General features: G+C 41.3%; 3 protein-coding genes across 15 annotated transcripts in view; 2 read left to right on the top strand and 1 right to left on the bottom strand.

The window, feature by feature from the left end:
• The window catches only part of ZSCAN25 (zinc finger and SCAN domain containing 25), a 119,914-nt gene that overhangs the window by 25,796 nt on the left and 76,483 nt on the right, over positions 1–17,635 (bottom strand). The gene's annotated exons all lie outside the window — the stretch shown is intronic.
• The window catches only part of CYP3A7 (cytochrome P450 family 3 subfamily A member 7), a 51,314-nt gene that overhangs the window by 31,448 nt on the left and 2,231 nt on the right, over positions 1–17,635 (top strand). Inside the window, exon 12 of one of the 3 annotated variants that reach the window (XM_077994341.1) lies at positions 1,248–1,801. The exons of 1 other annotated variant lie outside the window; for it this stretch is intronic. In XM_077994341.1, the coding sequence (XP_077850467.1) occupies positions 1,248–1,343 (96 nt within the window). In that variant the 3' untranslated portion in view covers positions 1,344–1,801. 3 annotated transcript variants of the gene reach the window in all.
• The window catches only part of CYP3A5 (cytochrome P450, family 3, subfamily A, polypeptide 5), a 51,298-nt gene continuing 40,109 nt past the window's right edge, over positions 6,447–17,635 (top strand). Inside the window, exon 1 of one of the 2 annotated variants that reach the window (XM_077994520.1) lies at positions 6,447–6,617. The gene's annotated coding sequence lies outside the window, so the exon portion shown is untranslated. Of the gene's footprint in view, positions 6,618–10,748; positions 10,805–17,635 lie in introns of those variants that run through there. The other variant, XM_077994521.1, reaches the window with a different exon arrangement.

Below are 17,635 nucleotides of genomic sequence, written 5' to 3'. Positions count from 1 at the left end.
AAGCATTTGGTCATTTGGTAAATGTTTAAGGAGTGATGTGCAGTCGACTGGCTTGAATACAAATATTAAGTTTTTTAATGTGAACATTTAGCAAATGACATTCATGTATTTGCATGTGTGTGTATGTGACATGTCCACGTGCATGTCTGTCTGTCTGCAGGGAAAATGTATTCTTGCTTTTTGAAAATTTTTAAATAATAAGGTATTATATTTGTAGAAAGATTTGGAATCTTTTCTCTGAAGAAGTTAAAAAATAGATGTCATTTATTCATATTAAGTAAGACCCTATAAATCTTATTTCTAGGTCTCATGTATTTATTAAGCAACTCCACCCCTTAAGCAGGCTTTCTACATAGGAGAGGAGGAAGATAGAGATGGTTTCCATATTATTTCCATATTCCACATTATTTGTGGCTTTAGGCCAGCTATGTAGCTATCCTGCATGTGTACTCAGACAGGGGACTCAGCCCTGAGAGAAAGTGGTCCTCTGGCACACCTGGGATGGGGAAGGCACTCACTTGTAAGTCCCAAGCTGGCACTTCTTGATTGCCCATCACTCCATGGAGATCAGAATATCACTCTGCTGTGTTCCCTCAACACTGAAGCAGTGTCTCAATAAGAATGGGGCTAAAAGTTGAGTCAAAACACTGTAAGAATTGAGAGGTTCCCCACTTGCACTACCCTTGGAAACCAAGAGAAAATGTTAAAAAATAAAACGATGATGCTTCCTGAAGGTGTCTTCCCATCTTTACACTAGATGGGTTCCATTGGGAGGAATTACTGGACTCTGGAAGTTGAAGACTGTCCATATAAATAAAATGTACAACAGTTAGTCAGGATTACCTTGCAAGTTTCAACATACACCAAATTAACTTCATAAAATGCTTTAAAAATAGTTTAGCATTATATCTAATAATCTGGTTTAAATTTTTAAAACTCATCTATTTTCTTAAAATTTAAATCAAAAAAGAACATGGGTTCCCATGAATTTGTCTCAGGTCAAGCCTCGTACAGAATAGGTGCTCCATAAATATTCTGTTAAATGATTGATGATGAATGCTCTCATTATCCAATCTTCACACATCTTATTGAGTAAGTATAAAGAATCCAAGATTTATAATGCTGAAAGTAGTTTTTATATGTTTACAAAGTATTATTGTCATTAATGCATTTTTTTTACTTTGATGCTATACTTTCTACTTTTGCTTTATTTAATGCTTCTCAATATGCTTGTTTAACTGTTGCAGATCCCCCTGAAATTACGCTTTGGAGGACTTCTTAAAACAGAAAAACCCATTGTTCTAACGGCTGAGTCAAGGGATGGGACCGTAAGTGGAGCCTGATTTCCCTAAGGACTTCTGCTTTGCTCTTCAAGAAAGCTGTGCCCCAGAACCCCAGAGACCTCAAATTACTTTGTGAATAGAACCCTGAAATGAAGATGGGCTTCATCCAATGTATTGCATAAATAACCAGGGATTCTCTGCATGTATTGTGCTCTCTCATGGTCTGTATAGAGTGTTATACTTGGTAATATAAAGGAGATGACTAAATCAGTGCTGGGGAAGTAGATTTGGCTTCTCTGCTTCTCATAGGACTATCTCCACCACCCCCAGTTAGCACCATTAACTCCTCCTGAGCTCTGATAACAGAATAAACATTTCTCAATAATTTCATCCACAATCATTAATGAAAATAAGAATTATTTTGATGGCTCTAACAGTGGCATTTATATCACATGTTATATCTGGAGTATTCTATAGTAAGTTTTATATTAAGCTAATCAATAAAAACCTCTTTACAAGAGTATTATCGTATGCTTTCCTGCACATTAAGGAGAAATCTATAGAACTGAATGACTGAGAACCAACAAGTAAATATTTTGATCATTGTAGTCACTGTTGGTGTGAGGCCTTCGTCAGAATTCCAGTTTGATTATTAACACAGGTGAGAGTTAATCCACTATGACTTTGCCCATTGTTTAGAAAGAATATTCATAGTTTAATTACGACATTTTTGACCAGGCACAGTGGCTCATGCCTATAATCCCAGCACTCTGGGAGGCCAAGGCGGGCAGATAACCTGAGGCCAGGAGTTCGACACCAGCCTGACCAACATGGTGAAGCCCCATTTCTACTAAAAATACAAAAATTAGCTACGCATGGTGGCACATGCCTGTAATCTCAGCTACCCAGGATGCTGAGGCAGGCAATTGCTTGAACCTGGGAAGCAGAGGCTGCAGTGAGCCAAGATCACCCCACTGAACTCCAGCCTGGGTGATAGAGTGAGACTGCATCTCAAAAAAAAAAAAAAAATTACACCTTTTTGTAGCACATATATTTTGTAACATATAACTGAAGCCATTATTATATTATTAGTTTTGATTTAATATTTTCAGCCCATCTCCCCTGATATTTCTGGGAGACAGGAAACATGTTTTCCTACATCTCTTGCATTCCATCCTCAACTCCCAACTGTCTTAATGCAAACAACACTTAATAAAAAACAGTTGATTGGTCAATTGATTGGGCAACAAGGCTAAAAATACTCATTCCTGTTCTTTTCCTATTTCTTCCTTTATTTTCCCTTTCTGAATAATTTAGTCCTAGAGGCATTAGGTGGGTGGCAGCCAGATGGTGGCCACACATTAAGGTAGAGAAGAGAGTCATGGTGGTTCCAAGTCAGAGACCAGGTAGGATGAGGACAAAGTGGGTGTTCATGTGGAAACAACCTGCCTGGGTGTGGAAGTCCAGGAAAGCAGAGAAGGGGTCCATACAGAGGGGTGGCCTACAAGAGCAGCCAGAGCCTAAATATGGCATGGAGAATCCACGTGAGGTGAGGAGGGCATCCATGAGTGGGAACCAATGGGTGAGGTTTGGCTACATAAAGGGAATTGATCAAATAAGTAAATATATTAAGGACGATGGAAGCCAGGCTTCTCACCTTTGCAGAAGGGAGTCATGGATTCAGAAAGGGAGAAAACCAGCATGAATCCTATGAAATTAGGTTGGAATGGATGTATTCGTGTATATTCATACCCTTCTAGATAGATAGATGGGTAGATAGGTGATAGATAACAGATAGAGGACAAGATCATTAGATAGACATACATGTATGTATGTGTTTGTGTGTGTGTACAAAAAAACCCATATATTTCCTACTTCTCTTCACTGATAGGGCTAGGTAACAATGACATTTCAATACCAATGAGTACACTTAGTGCTCAGATCTTCGCTTATGAATACCATTTTCTGCGGAAAGGAACCAGAGCTCTTTAGAGAAATGCCTGATTCCAGGGCCAGGGTTAAGAATGTTCAAGACAAGCCTAGGACACATTCTGTGCCAGGAAGCAAGAAAATGTTCAAATGATTTCCAAGTAATGTTTAGAAATGATATTTGAAAAAGTCTTCCAAATGATAATTCCAAATGATATTTGCAAAAACCTAAAGACTCCACCAAAGAACTATTAGGACTGATAAACATACTCAGTTAAGTTGCAGGATATAAAATCCACATACAAAAATTAGTAGCATTTCTATATGCAAATAGTGAACAATCTGGCAAAAATAAAAAAATCCCTTTTACAATACCACAAATAAAACTAAATACCTAGGAATTAACTTAAAGAAGAGAGAGATCTCTACAATGAATACTGTAAAACACTGATGAAGGAAATTAAAGAAGACACAAAAACAGAAGGATATTCCATGTTTACATACTGTAAGAATCAATATTGTTAAAACTGTCCCTACTACCCAAAGCAATGTAGAGATTCAACGCAATCCCTCAAAATACCAATGACATTCTTCAAAGAAATAGAAGAAAAAATTCTAACATTTCTGTAGAACCACAAAAGATCCAGAATAGCCAAATCTTCAGCAAAAAGAACAAAACTGGAGAAATCATATTACCTGACTTCAACTTATACTACTAGAGGTATAGTAACCAAAACAGCATGATTCTTGTATAAAAACAGACATGTTGACCAATGAAATAGAATAGAGCACCCAGAAACAAATCCACACACCTACAGTGAATTTGTTTTCGACAATGTTGTCAAGAACATACACTGAGGAAAAGATAATCTCTTCTGGGGCTGGGAAAGCTGACTATCAATATACAGAAGAATGAAACTAGACCCCTATATCTCACCAGACACAAAAATCAAATCAAAGTGGATGAAAGACTGAAATTTGGCCAAGAGCGGTGGCTCATGCCTGTAATCCCAGCACTTTGAGAGGCTGAGGCGGGTGGATCACTTGAGGTCAGGATTTCAAGACCAGCCTGGCAAACAAGATGAAATCCCGTCTCTACCAAAAAATATAAAAGTTAGCTGGGCATGGTAGTGCATGCCTGTAGTCCCAGCTACTCAGTAGGCTGAGGTGGGAGAGTCACTTGGACCCAGGAGGTGGAGGTTGCAGTGAGCTGAGATCATGCCAATGCACCCCAGCCTAGGCAACAGAGTGAGACTCTGTCTCAATAAAAGGAAAAAAAAAAAAAAAAAAAAGAACTAAAATCCAAGACCTCAAATGATGAAACTGCTACAGGAAACATTGTGGAAATTCTTCAGGACATTGGTCTGTACAAAAAATGCTGAAGTAATACCCCACAAGCACAGGAAACCAAGGCAAAACTGGACAAATGGAATCACATCAAGTTAAAAAGCTTCTGTGCTGCAAAGAAAGCAATCAACAAAGTGACGACTCAAACCACAGAATGGGAGAAAATATTTTCAAACTAATACTCCAACAACAGATGAACAACAAGAATATACACAGAACACAAACAACTCTTCAGAAAAAAATTAATAATCCTAATAATCAAAAAATGGGCAAAAGATTTAAATAGACATTTCTCAAAAGAAGACACACAAATGCCACATAGGCATATGAAAAGGTGCTCAGCATTATTGATCATTAGAGAAATGCAAATCAAAACTACAATATCATCTCACTCCAGCTAAAATGGTTTTTATCCAAAAGACAGGCAATAACAAATGCCAGCGAGAATGCGGAAAAAAGGAAATTCTTGTACACTGTTGGTGTAAATTAGTACAACCACTATAGAGAACAGTTTGGAGGTTCCTCAAAACATTAAAATAGAGCTACCATAAGATCCAGAAATCCTTGTGCTGGGTATATACCTGGAAGAAAGGAAATCCGTATATTGAAGAGATATCTTCATTTCCATGTTCACAATAGCCACTATTCATAACTGCCAAGATTTGGAAGAAACCTACATGTGCATCAACAGATGAATGGCTAAAGAAAGTACTCTACTCATACACAGTGGAGTACAATTCAGCTATGAAAAAAGCATGAGATCCTGTTACTTGTAATAACGTGGATGGAACTGGAGGTCATTATGTTAAGTGAAATAAGCCAGGCACGGAAATATAGGCATTGCGTGTTCTCACTTATTTGTGGGATATACAAATCAAAACAATTGAGCTAATGTCTGGGTCTTAGTCAATTTTGTACCCTAAGTACTGGGAGCACAGTCTTTAAAATACATGATGAATGCTTTTATACAGGAATGAATAGAGGAGACGCACAGGGTGGTTGGGGGTTCTTCTGATGCATAGTATCTTCCTTGACACATTCAGTACAACTCTCAACAGGTAAGTCTCTTCATGTTATGTTACCTTATGAGAAATTAAGTGGCAGAACATGTCTTCTATTATTTTCCTTTCCAGACAAGACCAATTGCTGGCTGCATTTGAGTCCCAAGCAACAATTAGGCCGTCGCTATCACCACAGAGTCAGAGGGGATGACACACAGGGGCCAGCAATCTCACCCAAGTCAACTCCACCACACTTTCTGGTCACCCACTGTGTGTATAGAGCCCTGCTAGTGACCAGGGTGATGACAGTAAATAATACCAGACTGTGCCCTTGAGGAGCTCACCTCTGCTGAGGGAAACATGCACAGAAACCCACAATGGTGGTAGAGATGAAATAGGACAATAGGACTGTGTGAGGGGCATAAGAGGCATCCAGAGGAGGAAATGGTTACATCTGTGTGAGGAGGTTTGTAAGGAAAGACTTTAACAGAAGGGGTCTGTCTATCTGGGCTTGGAAGAATGTATAGGAGTCATCTAGGGGGCGTAGGTACACTCCAGGCAGAGGGAATTGCATGGGTAAAGATCTGTAGGTGTGGCTTGTGGGGATGGATTTCAAGTATTCTGGAATGAGGACAGCCATGGAAACAAGGGCAGGTGAGAGGAGATTTAATAGATTTCATGCCAATGGCTCCACTTCAGTTTCTGGTAAGAAATCAGAATCCTTGGACTCCTCGATAACACTGATTAAATTGTTTATGATTCCTCATAGAACATGAACTCAAAGGAGGTCAGCAAAGGGGTGTGTGCAATTCTTTGCTACTGGCTCTAGCTGCAGCCCCGCCTCCTTCTCCAGCACAGAAACATTACAGCAACTTGGCTGCAGACTGCTGTGCAGGGCAGGGAAGCTCCAGGCAGACAGCCCAGCAAACAGCAGCACGCAGCTGAAAGTAAGACTCAGAGGAGACAGCTGAAGGAGGAAAGTGGCAATGGACCTCATCCCAAATTTGGCGGTGGAAACCTGGCTTCTCCTGGCTGTCAGCCTGGTACTCCTCTATCTGTGAGTAACTGTCCAGGCTCCTCTCCTCTGTTTCCTTGGACTTGGGGTGCTAATCGAGCCCCCTTTCCCTTATCTGCTTAGAAGATCAAAAGAGATGTTCAAGGAGAAGTAGTACAATTGTTGGACGCTACAAACACAGAGAGGTTATTATTGTTCTTATGCAGATCGTTGAAGGAATAAATAAGCATTTCTCCCATCCACCTTCTATTTTTGGTGACTAGGATGGTTTAGTGACAGCATTTTGTAGGGGGAGTGATCTGATTAGGTTAGACTTGACCTATACTAATCTATGGAAACACAGCCGAGGCAGATTACAAACTACTGAACACAATGGGCAGTGTGATCCTCATCCCCTTCCCAGGCTCTGGGGATTCTGGGGACAGGAGGGAGTGGCTTGCGTTTTTGTCGCTTTATCTTTGTTTTCTGGGTTCTGTGTCTGCTGGAAGGGATGTGCAGATGTATTGCCCCTGTGGACCCGGTGGTTCCTGCTCCCCTCCCTTCCACCCCACGATATCATTTACATGAGGCACCAGAGAACACCAATACTTCAGGGGAAGCTGTCCCTTGGCTCTTCCCTCTTTCCCGTGCCATGCTCCTGAAAATCCCCTCCCTCCTATGACTCAATCCTCCACCTTGTCATACACAGAACTATTTAACCTGCAATGATTAATTTCTAGAGCAAAGGTGACTTAGAGGAAGTTTTTAAAGATTTATTCTTTGCTTTAATCTTTTTCCTCCAGTCTCTGGGAGGCTAGGATTAATATACAGCTTTATTTCTTACCTAATGGGAATCTGCTAGCAGCCTGAAAAGGCAGGAGCCATGAAAGCCAATTTGGATTTTAGACATTTTTTCCCCTTTATGTTACAGTACAGGAGGACGAACCCTCTCACTGGTGGGAATCCTGGCATCCTAGAGCAGGTGGAGAAAAGAGTTACCTTCCACTGTGGGTAGTGGAGGCTCAACCTGTCACATTTGACTTCTACAACAAGTTTATTTTTATTAAGACTAGGGAACCACAATGACATGAAAATAGAAAATATAAACCTCATTTTAATTCTTTCACGGAAAGCTTAGGAATTCAGTGAGTTGTGGCAACATGGTTTCCATTTTCTAACATTTCAAAATGAATTGATATGGTTTAAATTCATTCGTTTTTAAACCGGAATTTTTTAGAGATAGACTATTTCCAGCATGTTCCTTCTGGATGACAAAAGAGGGCTGTTAGTTCAGCATTTGTGACAATAAATGTGTGTAAAATAATATCACCTTTCCAGAATAATATCAGGAATATTAGTCTAATGCACAAATGTATACTTCTAAGACAGGACTGCATATGTCTTTGTAAATATACCTGCCTGACAAGTTTATTTTAATACCTCATTTTTGAATATACCTGCTTAGCAGGTTATCTTAAACTCTCAGGGCAGGGGAGTAGGTAAGACTGTGAGCCAGTGACGATAGCAAAGGCATCCAGGTAGGATCAGTATGAAGTGAGAAAATATTCCTCAGCTCTCAGGGTAGAACTGCAAAGAGATACTCATGGGTCCTGGCCCCACAGTGGACGTCACTCAAAGGGCAAACAGTTTGGCATCTCATCTGCTTCAAGCCTGGACACAGGGGCACCATCTGTGTCACTCTGTGTGTGGTCTGCCATGTTGTGGGGTGGTCATTACAGATTCAGGCAGCTGGGCAGACAATACCTTAGCCTTAGACAGTGCTAGTGCAGCCCAGGAGTCAGAAGCTATAGTGTAGACCATGCCCTCCTTAGGCCAACACAATTAAGTGCAATAGATGACTGGCTTTTCTGTTAGCCTCTTCATTGAAAACGAAAGCAGCATTACTCTACCAGAGGGGAGCTGGAAAGAAACTAAACAGCTTACCCAGCACAGCCTCTGCCTTGACATGGAACCATGTGAGTCTAGACACTCACCTAGATCTTTCCTTGGGGGGCCAATGCTGCTGACACATTAACTCAATAGTTTATCCTGGCCTGAGAGGTCAAGTAACATGTAGAAAGTTTAGAAGCAGAGATTAGTGTCACTGATTTGCCATGGCTGTGACAACAAAGGAAGGGAGTGAGAAAACCCAAGGCCACCCTGGTTTCAGTAGACGATGCACACACTTCCACTAACTGTTCTGGGGGCAAGGATCCAAATGCACTATTGGGCCTGGCTATGCGGCCTCTGCTGGGTCCTCCAAACACGAGCCTCCAGGCCATTTCTCAGTTGTATTTTACCATATATTATCAGAGTCACTGGATTTGTACAGAATGTTTGGAACCTATACTGCCTTAAGGGCTATCCTTTAAAGAAGAGAAAACAAGGTCTTAATTCAACTGTCTGGAACATTTTATGGTTACTTATGTGGAATACTGCATCTTTCCTATCAACAGGAAGGCACATGGACTTTAGAAGGTGCCTGTCTTTCAGCTGAAAGCACATATGAGGCATATAGATCCATTTATGCACACCATACTTTTCAGCCACATTTTCCTAATTTGCCTCTCTGGGGCCAATCTTTTGGGACTAGCAGATTCAAGGTTGAATTGATGGATGGCGACCTCTTCCATCAGCTTTTCTTCTTCCTCCAGTCTTCCATTCCTCAGTAATATCAGACTGGGAAGGTCTTCACACATCCAGAAACCCCAGTTGGGGGAGTCCATACATGACCCATCAAAGATGAGTTGCATGCAGGCCTGCCATAGGGAGAACCAGCCTTAATGAGTTTTCCTACAGAGATATTTATGTGCAGAGGCAATAAATTGACTGCTTTGTGATTGATCACCTTGAAAAAAATGAGCATGCCTGGATATATTAGTCCTTTCTTGCACTGCTATAAAGAGATACCTGAGGCTGGGTAATTTATAAAGAAAAGAGATTTAATTGTCTCATGGTTCTGCAGGCTCTACAGGAAGCATAGCAACTTCTGCTCTGGGGAGGCCTCAGGAAATTTACAATCATGGTAGAAGGTGAAGAAGAAGTAGGCAGATCTTACATGGCTTGAGCAGAAGCAGGAGAGAGTGGGGAGAAGGCGCCACACACTTTTAAACCACCAGATCTCACAAAAACTCGTCACGAGGAAAACACCCAGGGGGGTTGGTATGAAACCATGAGAAACTGCCCCAAAGATACAATCACCTTCTATCAGGCCCTACCACCAGCACTGGGGATTACATTTCAGCATGAGATTTGGGTAGGGGCAGATTCAGACCATACCACTAGCACTGTGCTTATCAGATGAATATCACCAGTTGGAAGGCTAGATTCTACAAGAGGAGGAATGTCCTGGAAATTGGTTCTTTAAGTTGTGATTCTTCTGCACACTGTCATTCAGGGAATTATGAGTCACTCATCCTCCCCAGTAGCTCAAATCAACCAGATTATCTGACCACAGAGACTGAGGTGTAGCTGAAAGGTTCTCGCATTTCTATGAGGCCAATGGAAGCCTGGAGCACAGTTGTCAATCTGTAGAAATAAGGACTCTGTGACTCCTGCAACACCTCTCTGTGAATGACGGTTGAAGAAGGGCCAGATCCTAAAATAGGGTCAGAGCTTAGAGGGAAGGGAAAGCATAAATGACTCTTAGCAAATTCTAAAGACAGGGTCACCATAGGCTCTCAGTGACCCTCTGTGACTGAGTAGATGCAGTGATGCAAAATCTCATCATCACGGATGAAGACAAAAAAAAAAAAAAAAGTCACCCTTTCTACCTAGGATGAGACTCCCCAAATCAGGGAAGAGTCCACTTACTAAACAGACATAACGGACTGAAGTGCCCTGGAAGAATTACTGCCTGAACCTCTCAGGAGCACTCAGGTTTGAGGACATTTATCAAGTATTCATTCCAGGATTGGGACCATGAAGACTTCTGCTGCTTTCAGCTAGTCATTGCAACTTTTTGGGGTCTCATGGTGGAGGCGGGAAAGGACGTGATGAACAAACATAATCATTGCCATCGGAGTTACTGTTATCATTTATTGCCTTAATGTTACCTCCTTCTCTTGAGCATTCCAGTTCCTCCATCAGTGACTCACCAGCCCCTATATCTATAAAGTCACAATTCCTGAGACCTGATTTCTGTTTCACTTTGTAGATATGGAGCCCATTCACATGGACTTTTTAAGAAGCTTGGAATTCCAGGGCCCACACCTCTGCCTTTTTTGGGAACTACTTTGTCCTACCGTCAGGTAAGTGTTTTTGAGCTTGCTCTTTCGCTTCTTATGATTGGAAAGAACAGCTTAGTTCCATCAGTAAAAATGCTTCTCCTCAGGAGGAAGGTCTGAGGTTTTATACCTTCGGAAACAGTGTATAGGCACCACCCAGAGCATGGCAAGGTTTACCCCAGGGCCCTCTGGCTAACTCTCAGGAACCTCAGGTTTGCCTCAGGTGAACAGCCCAAATCTCAGGCATATCGGCAACCTGATGTTCAGAATTTGATGTGCAGACTTTGAGAGCACCATAAAGAAGATTTTCCTTTTGCCCCATGTAGGTTCCCAGGAAGGTACAGTCATATTTAGTTAGTATTAAGAGTAGGAAAAGGACCCCCTGGTTGTGGCTTGTTATCTGTGTACATGAGAGTCAAACTTTCCTTTCTATAGCAAGAGCTCTGGAGTAGCCTTTTTTCCCTACCTCTTGGACAGCTTTGAAACTCACTTTATTAGGGAGATCAAGTATTTACCGTTGGGTCAGTTTCACCTGCTTGAATCCTCTCCAAAAAATGCTAAATTCCCTGAAGGTATTTCCATGGCTCTACCCCAGCTCTTACTCCCCATGACATCTTCTGCAGCTTTGAGAGTCAGAACAAAGAGGTTCTGCTTTACTTCTTTTCTTTCAAAGGCTGTAGCTTATGGGTGAGTCTGAGCAGGGAGTGGATATAACTGAGATGAGATAGTAGTTGTCTATCAATGTCAGATATTTAAGCACAAAATGAATTTGTGGGTTTTTTTTTTTTTACACAAAGGCAGAATCACATGTAAAATTAAGGAAGGAGACCACCCCTCATATTGTCTTATGCCCAATTTCTGCCTCCCAAGAAAGAAGAAGTAAAAACTAAAAGGCAGAAATGAAATCCACAGGCAGACAGTCCGGCGCCGCACCTTGGGTCTGGTAGCTAAAGATCGACCCCTGACCTCATTGGTTATGTTATCTATAGATTACAGACATTGTATAGAAATGCACTGTGAAAATCCCTATCTTGTTTTGTTCCGATCTAATTACCGGCACATGCAGCCCCCAGTCACGTACCCCCTGCTTGCTCAATCAATCACGACCCTCTCACACGCACTCCCTTAGAGTTATGAGCCCTTAAAAGGGACAGGAATTGCCCACTCTGGGAGCTTGGCTCTTGAGACATGAGTCTTGCCGATGCCCATGGCCGAATAAACCCCTTCCTTCTTTAACTCGGTGTCTGAGGAGTTTTGTCTGCGGCTCATCCTGCTACAAAATCACTAGAAAGGGGATAATTTGATGAAATTATTAAATATTTAATTTCACTGAATAGAATGTAATATGTGCCACATGGACTGTGAACTTTGGCCGAGCCTTTGTGCCTAACCTGGTCTGATGCTCTGCCCAGGGCCTGGCCCCTGGATGGAAAATTATGAGCTCATGTCCACAGGGCCAGCAGCAGCAGTCATCTCTCTGGCTTAGATCATCTTTCCTGCATACCTGAGGCTTGTTTCTCTGATTCCAATTCTTCCAAGTGAGGGCTTTGTTATTTAATTACTGGCCAGGAATTTCATATTTTTTCACTTTGCAAAAGCAATAATTTCCCCACCACCTTTTCCAGGTCAGCTCTTTAGTAGATGTACCCTCAAGATACACATTCCTGGGACCTTTGTTTGCATAGCTAAAGTGTCAACCCTGAAATGTAGAAACAGGAAATCCAATCAAACGTAGATTTGGTCTTTGGTTTGTTTTTAAGTTTCAGTGAAAACGCTTAGCAAGTGTTGTAATTTGCTGTGTCCAATGTGTAGAGGCGACATTTTCTCAGAACTTCCATGTTAAGCTGGGAAACTGGAAAGCGAGTCCACTTTGTCATTCTGTCACTCACTCCTTTTCTCACTCAACAAACATGCCTCAGACTTACCTAAATCCGCTAGACTAAAAGAGGTCCCTGATGTCTGTAACTTTCTAATTCTGCTAGAATTCCAGAGCGAGCTCATGAAATAAATGAAAAGGATGATGGACAAAGAGATAAAAGACTGTGCATTCCCTTCTGACACTCACTTTCCCTCAGCCTCAGTTTCCCCACGTGCCCCTAGAGGTGATCATTCAGGCATTTATGAGATTTTAGAGACAACACATGAAAAAGCAAAAAGACATCAGAAAGACAAGGAGTTAGTTAGTTTATACACAAGGATAAGTCTTGCAGTATCTACAACACTTTGAGAAAATTCAAGAGTGATTTTAAACTTCCCATTTCAAATACCTCCTCTGTTCTCTCTTCTTTCCCTTATAACCTCTCTAAATAAGCTTCCTCTAACTGCCAGCAAGTCTGATTTCATTGGATTCAACTGTTTTCAGACCCAATTAGAGGCAGGGTTAAGTACATTTGAAATATTGATCAAAGGGAGCGCTTCCAAGATGGCCGAATAGGAACAGCTCGGTCTGCAGCTTCCAGCAAGACTGACGCAGAAGGTGGGTGATTTCTGCACTTCCAACTGAGTCTTAGCAACCGGTAGACCAGGAGACACCCTCCCGCCTGGCTCGGCAGGTGCCACACCCATAGAGCCTTACTCACTGCTAGTGCAGCAGTCTGAGATAGACCTGTGACGCTACAGCTTGACGGGGGGAGGGGTGTTGGCCATTGCTGAGGCTTGAGTAGCTCACTGTGTAAACAAAGAGGCCTGGAAGTACGAACTGGGCAGAGTCCACTGCAGCTCAGCAAGGCCTACTGCCTCTGTAGATTCCACCTCTGGGGGCAGGGCATAGTAGAACAAAATGCAGCAGACAGCTTCTAAAGACTTAAATGTCCCTGTCTGACAGCTCTGAAGAGAGCAGTGGTTCTCTCAGCATGGTGTTCGAGCTCTGAGAATGGACAGACTGCCTCCTCAAATGTGTCCCTCAACCTCCTGTAGCTGGACTGGGAAACACCTCCCAGTAGAGGCCGACAGACACTTCAAACATGTGGGTGCCCCTCTGGCGCAAAGCTTCCAGAGGAAGGATGAGGCAGAAATAGTTGCTGTTCTGCAGCCTCTGCAGGTAATACCCAGGCAAACAGGGTCTGGAGAGGACCTCCAGCAAATTCCAACAGACCTGCAGCTGAGGAGTCTGACAGAAGAAAAACTAACATACAGAAATGGCATCAACATCAATAAAAAGGACATCCACACCAAAACCCCATTTGTAGGTCACCAACATCAGAGACCAAAGGTAGACAAAACCACAAAGATGGGAAGAAACCAGAGCAAAAAAGCTGAAAATTCCAAAAAACAGAGCATCTATTCTCTTCCAAAGGATTGCAGCTCCTCACCAGCAAGGGAACAAAACTAGACAGAGAATGAGTTTGATGATTTGACAGAAGTAGGCTTCAGAAGGTCAGTATTAGCAAATTTCTCCGAGCTAAAGAAGCATGTTCTAACCCATTGCAAGGAAGCTAAAAACCTTTTAAAAAGGTTAGATGAGTGGCTAAAATAAACAGTGTCAAGAACACCTTAAATGACTGGATGGAACTCAAAACCATGGTACGAGAATTTTGTGACACACGCACAAGCTTCAATAGCTGATTCAGTCAAGTATAAGAAAGGATATCAGTGATTGAAGATCAAATTAATGAAATAAAGTGAGAAGACAAGATTAGAGAAAAAAGAGTGAAAAGAAATGAACAAAACCTCTAAGAAATATGGGACTATGTGAAAAGACCAAATCTACGTTTGATTGGTGTATCAGAAAGTGACGGGGAGAACGGAACCAAGTTGGAAAACACTCTTCAGGATATTATCCAAGAGAATTTCCCCAAACTAGCAAAGCAGGCCAACATTCAAATTCAGGAAATACAGAGAACACCACGAAAATACTCCTCGAAAAGAGCAACCCCAAGACACATACTTGTCAGATTCACCAAGGTTGAAATGAAGGAAAAAATGTTAAGGGCAGCCAGAGAGAAAGGTCGGCTTCCCCACAAAGGGAAGTCCATCAGACTAACAGTAGATCTCTCAGAAGAAACCCTATAAGCCAGAAGAGAGTGGGGGCCAATATTCAACATACTTAAAGAAAAGAATTTTCAACCCAGAATCTCATATCCAGCCAAACTACGCTTCATACATGAGGGAGAAATAAAATCCTTTACAGACAAGCAAATGCTGAGAGATTCTGTCACCACCAGGCCTGCCTTACAGGAGCTCCTGAAGGAAGCACTAAACATGGAAAGAAACAACTGCTATCAGCCACTGCAAAAACTTGCCAAATGGTAAAGGCCATCGATGCTATGAAGAAGCTGCATCAATTAAAGGGCAAAATAACCAGCTAACATCATAACTGCAGGATCAAATTCACACATAACAATATTAACCTTAAATGTAAATGGGCAAAATGCCCCAATTAAAAGACACTGACAAATTGGATAAAGAGTGAAGACCCATTGGTGTGCTGTATTCAGGAGACCCACCTCACGTGCAAAGACGCACATAGGCTCAAAATAAGAGGATGGAAGAAGAACTACCAAGCAAATGGAAAGCAAAAAAAAAAAAAAAAAAAAAAAAAGCAGGGGTTGCAATCCTAGCCTCTGATAAAACGGACCTTAAACCAACAAAGATCAAAAAAGACAAGGCCACTACATAATGATAAATGGATCAATTCAACAATTAGAGCTAACTATCCTAAATATATATGCACCCAATACAGGAGCACCCAGATTAATAAAGCAAGTCATTAGAGACCTACAAAGAGACTTAGGCTCCCACACAATAATAATGGGAGGCTTTAACACCCCACTGTCAATATTAGACAGATCAATGAGACAGAAGGTTAACAAGGATATCCAGGACTTGAACTCAACTCTGGACCAAACGGACCTAGCAGATATCTACAGAACTCTCCACCCCAAATCAACAGAATATACACCACATTGCACATAGTCTAAAATTGACCACATAATTGGTAGTAAAACACTCCTCAGCAAATGTAAACGAACAGAAATTTTAACCAACTGTCTCTCAGACCACAGTGCAATCAAATAAGAACTCAGGACTAAGAAAATCACTCAAAACCACACAACTACGTGGAAATTGAACAACCTGCTCCTGAATGACTACTGGGTAAATAACAAAATGAAGGCAGAAATAAAGATGTTCTTTGAAACCAATGAGAACAAAATACCAAAGTCTCTGGGACACATTTAAAGCAGTGTGTAAAGGGAAATTTATAGCATTTATAAAGGCCCACAAGAGAAAGCAGGAAAGATCTAAAATCAACACCCTAACATACAATTAAAAGAACTAGAGAAGCAAGAGCAAACACATTCAAAAGCTAGCAGAAAGCAAGAAATAACTAAGATCAGCGCAGAACTGAAGAAGATAGAGACACAAAAACCCTTCAAAAAAATCAATGAATCCAGGAGCTGGTTTTTTGAAAAGATCAACAAAATAGACAGCTAGCAAGACTAATAAAGAAGAAAAGAGAGAAGAATCAAATAGATGCAATAAAAAATGATAAAGGGGATATTACCACCTATCCCACAGAAATACAAACTACCATCAGAGAATACTATAAATACCTCTATGCAAGTAAATTAGAAAATCTAGAAGGAATGGATAAATTCCTGGATGCATACATTCTCCCAAGAATAAACCAGGAAGAAGCTGAATCTCTGAATAGACCAATAACAAGTTCTTAAATTGAGGCAATAATTAATAGCCAACCAACCAAAAAATGTCCAGGACCAGATGGATTCACAGCCGAATTCTACCAGAGGTACAAAGAGGAGCTGGTACCATTCCTTCTAAAACTATTTCAACAAATAGAAAAAGAGGGAATCCTCCCTAACTCATTTTATGAGGCCAGCATCATCCTGATACCAAAGCCTGGCAGAGACACAACAAAAGAAGAGAATTTTAGGCCAATATCCCTGATGAACATCGATGTGAAAATCCTCAATAAAATACTGGCAAACTAAATCCAGCAGCACATCAAAAAGCTTATTCACCAGGATCAAGTCAGCTTCATCCCTGGGATGCAAGGCTAGTTCAACATATACAAATCAATAAACGTAATCCATCACATAAACAGAACCAACAACAAAAACCACATGATATCTCAATAGACGTAGAAAAGGCCTTTGACAAAATTCAACAGCCCTTCATGCTAAAAACACTCAGTAAACTAGGTATGAGAACACTTGGACACAGGATGGGGAACATCACACCCCGGGGCCTGTTGGGGAGTGTGGGGCTGGGGGAGGAGAAATACCTAATGTAAATGACGAGTTGATGGGTGCAGCAAACCAACATGGCACGTGCATACCTATGTAACAAATCTGCACACTGTGCACATGTACCCTAGAATTTAAAGTATAATAAATAAAATAAAAAAAAGAAGAAAAAACAGCAATATAGGAAGGAGGGCTAAGTAAAGAACTTTCAAACTTGACACCAAAAGCAAAATCCAGAAATGGAAATATTAATATGCTGACCTCCTCAAAAAAAAAAAAAGTTTGCTCTGATATAGACCCTGTCAGAGAAAAAGACTTGTGACTGTAGTATAGCAGGAGGGAGCCACATGGTGATGGAATGGGTCTGCATCTTGATCATGCTGGTCGTTGCACAAATCTATGAATGTGATAAATTTGCACAGAACTACACACACACATACACACAAATGAGGGCACATAAAACTGGTGAAATCTGAATAAGCTCTGTCAACAGTATCAATGTCAATTTCCTGTACTATCGTAACATGGATATACCGTATTTATAGTTATGCACAATTGCACGATGTTACCATCAGGTGGGACAGTACGAAGTGTACATGGAACCTTCCTGACATTTTTTTTAGGTAACTGTCTAAGGATACATAAGAAT

The sequence above is a fragment of the Macaca mulatta genome, chromosome 3, assembly GCF_049350105.2.
Source record: "Macaca mulatta isolate MMU2019108-1 chromosome 3, T2T-MMU8v2.0, whole genome shotgun sequence".
Classification (NCBI taxonomy): domain Eukaryota; kingdom Metazoa; phylum Chordata; class Mammalia; order Primates; family Cercopithecidae; genus Macaca; species Macaca mulatta.
The sequence above is the reverse complement of the archived record's forward strand: the minus strand, read 5'-3'. Positions and strand labels throughout refer to the sequence as shown.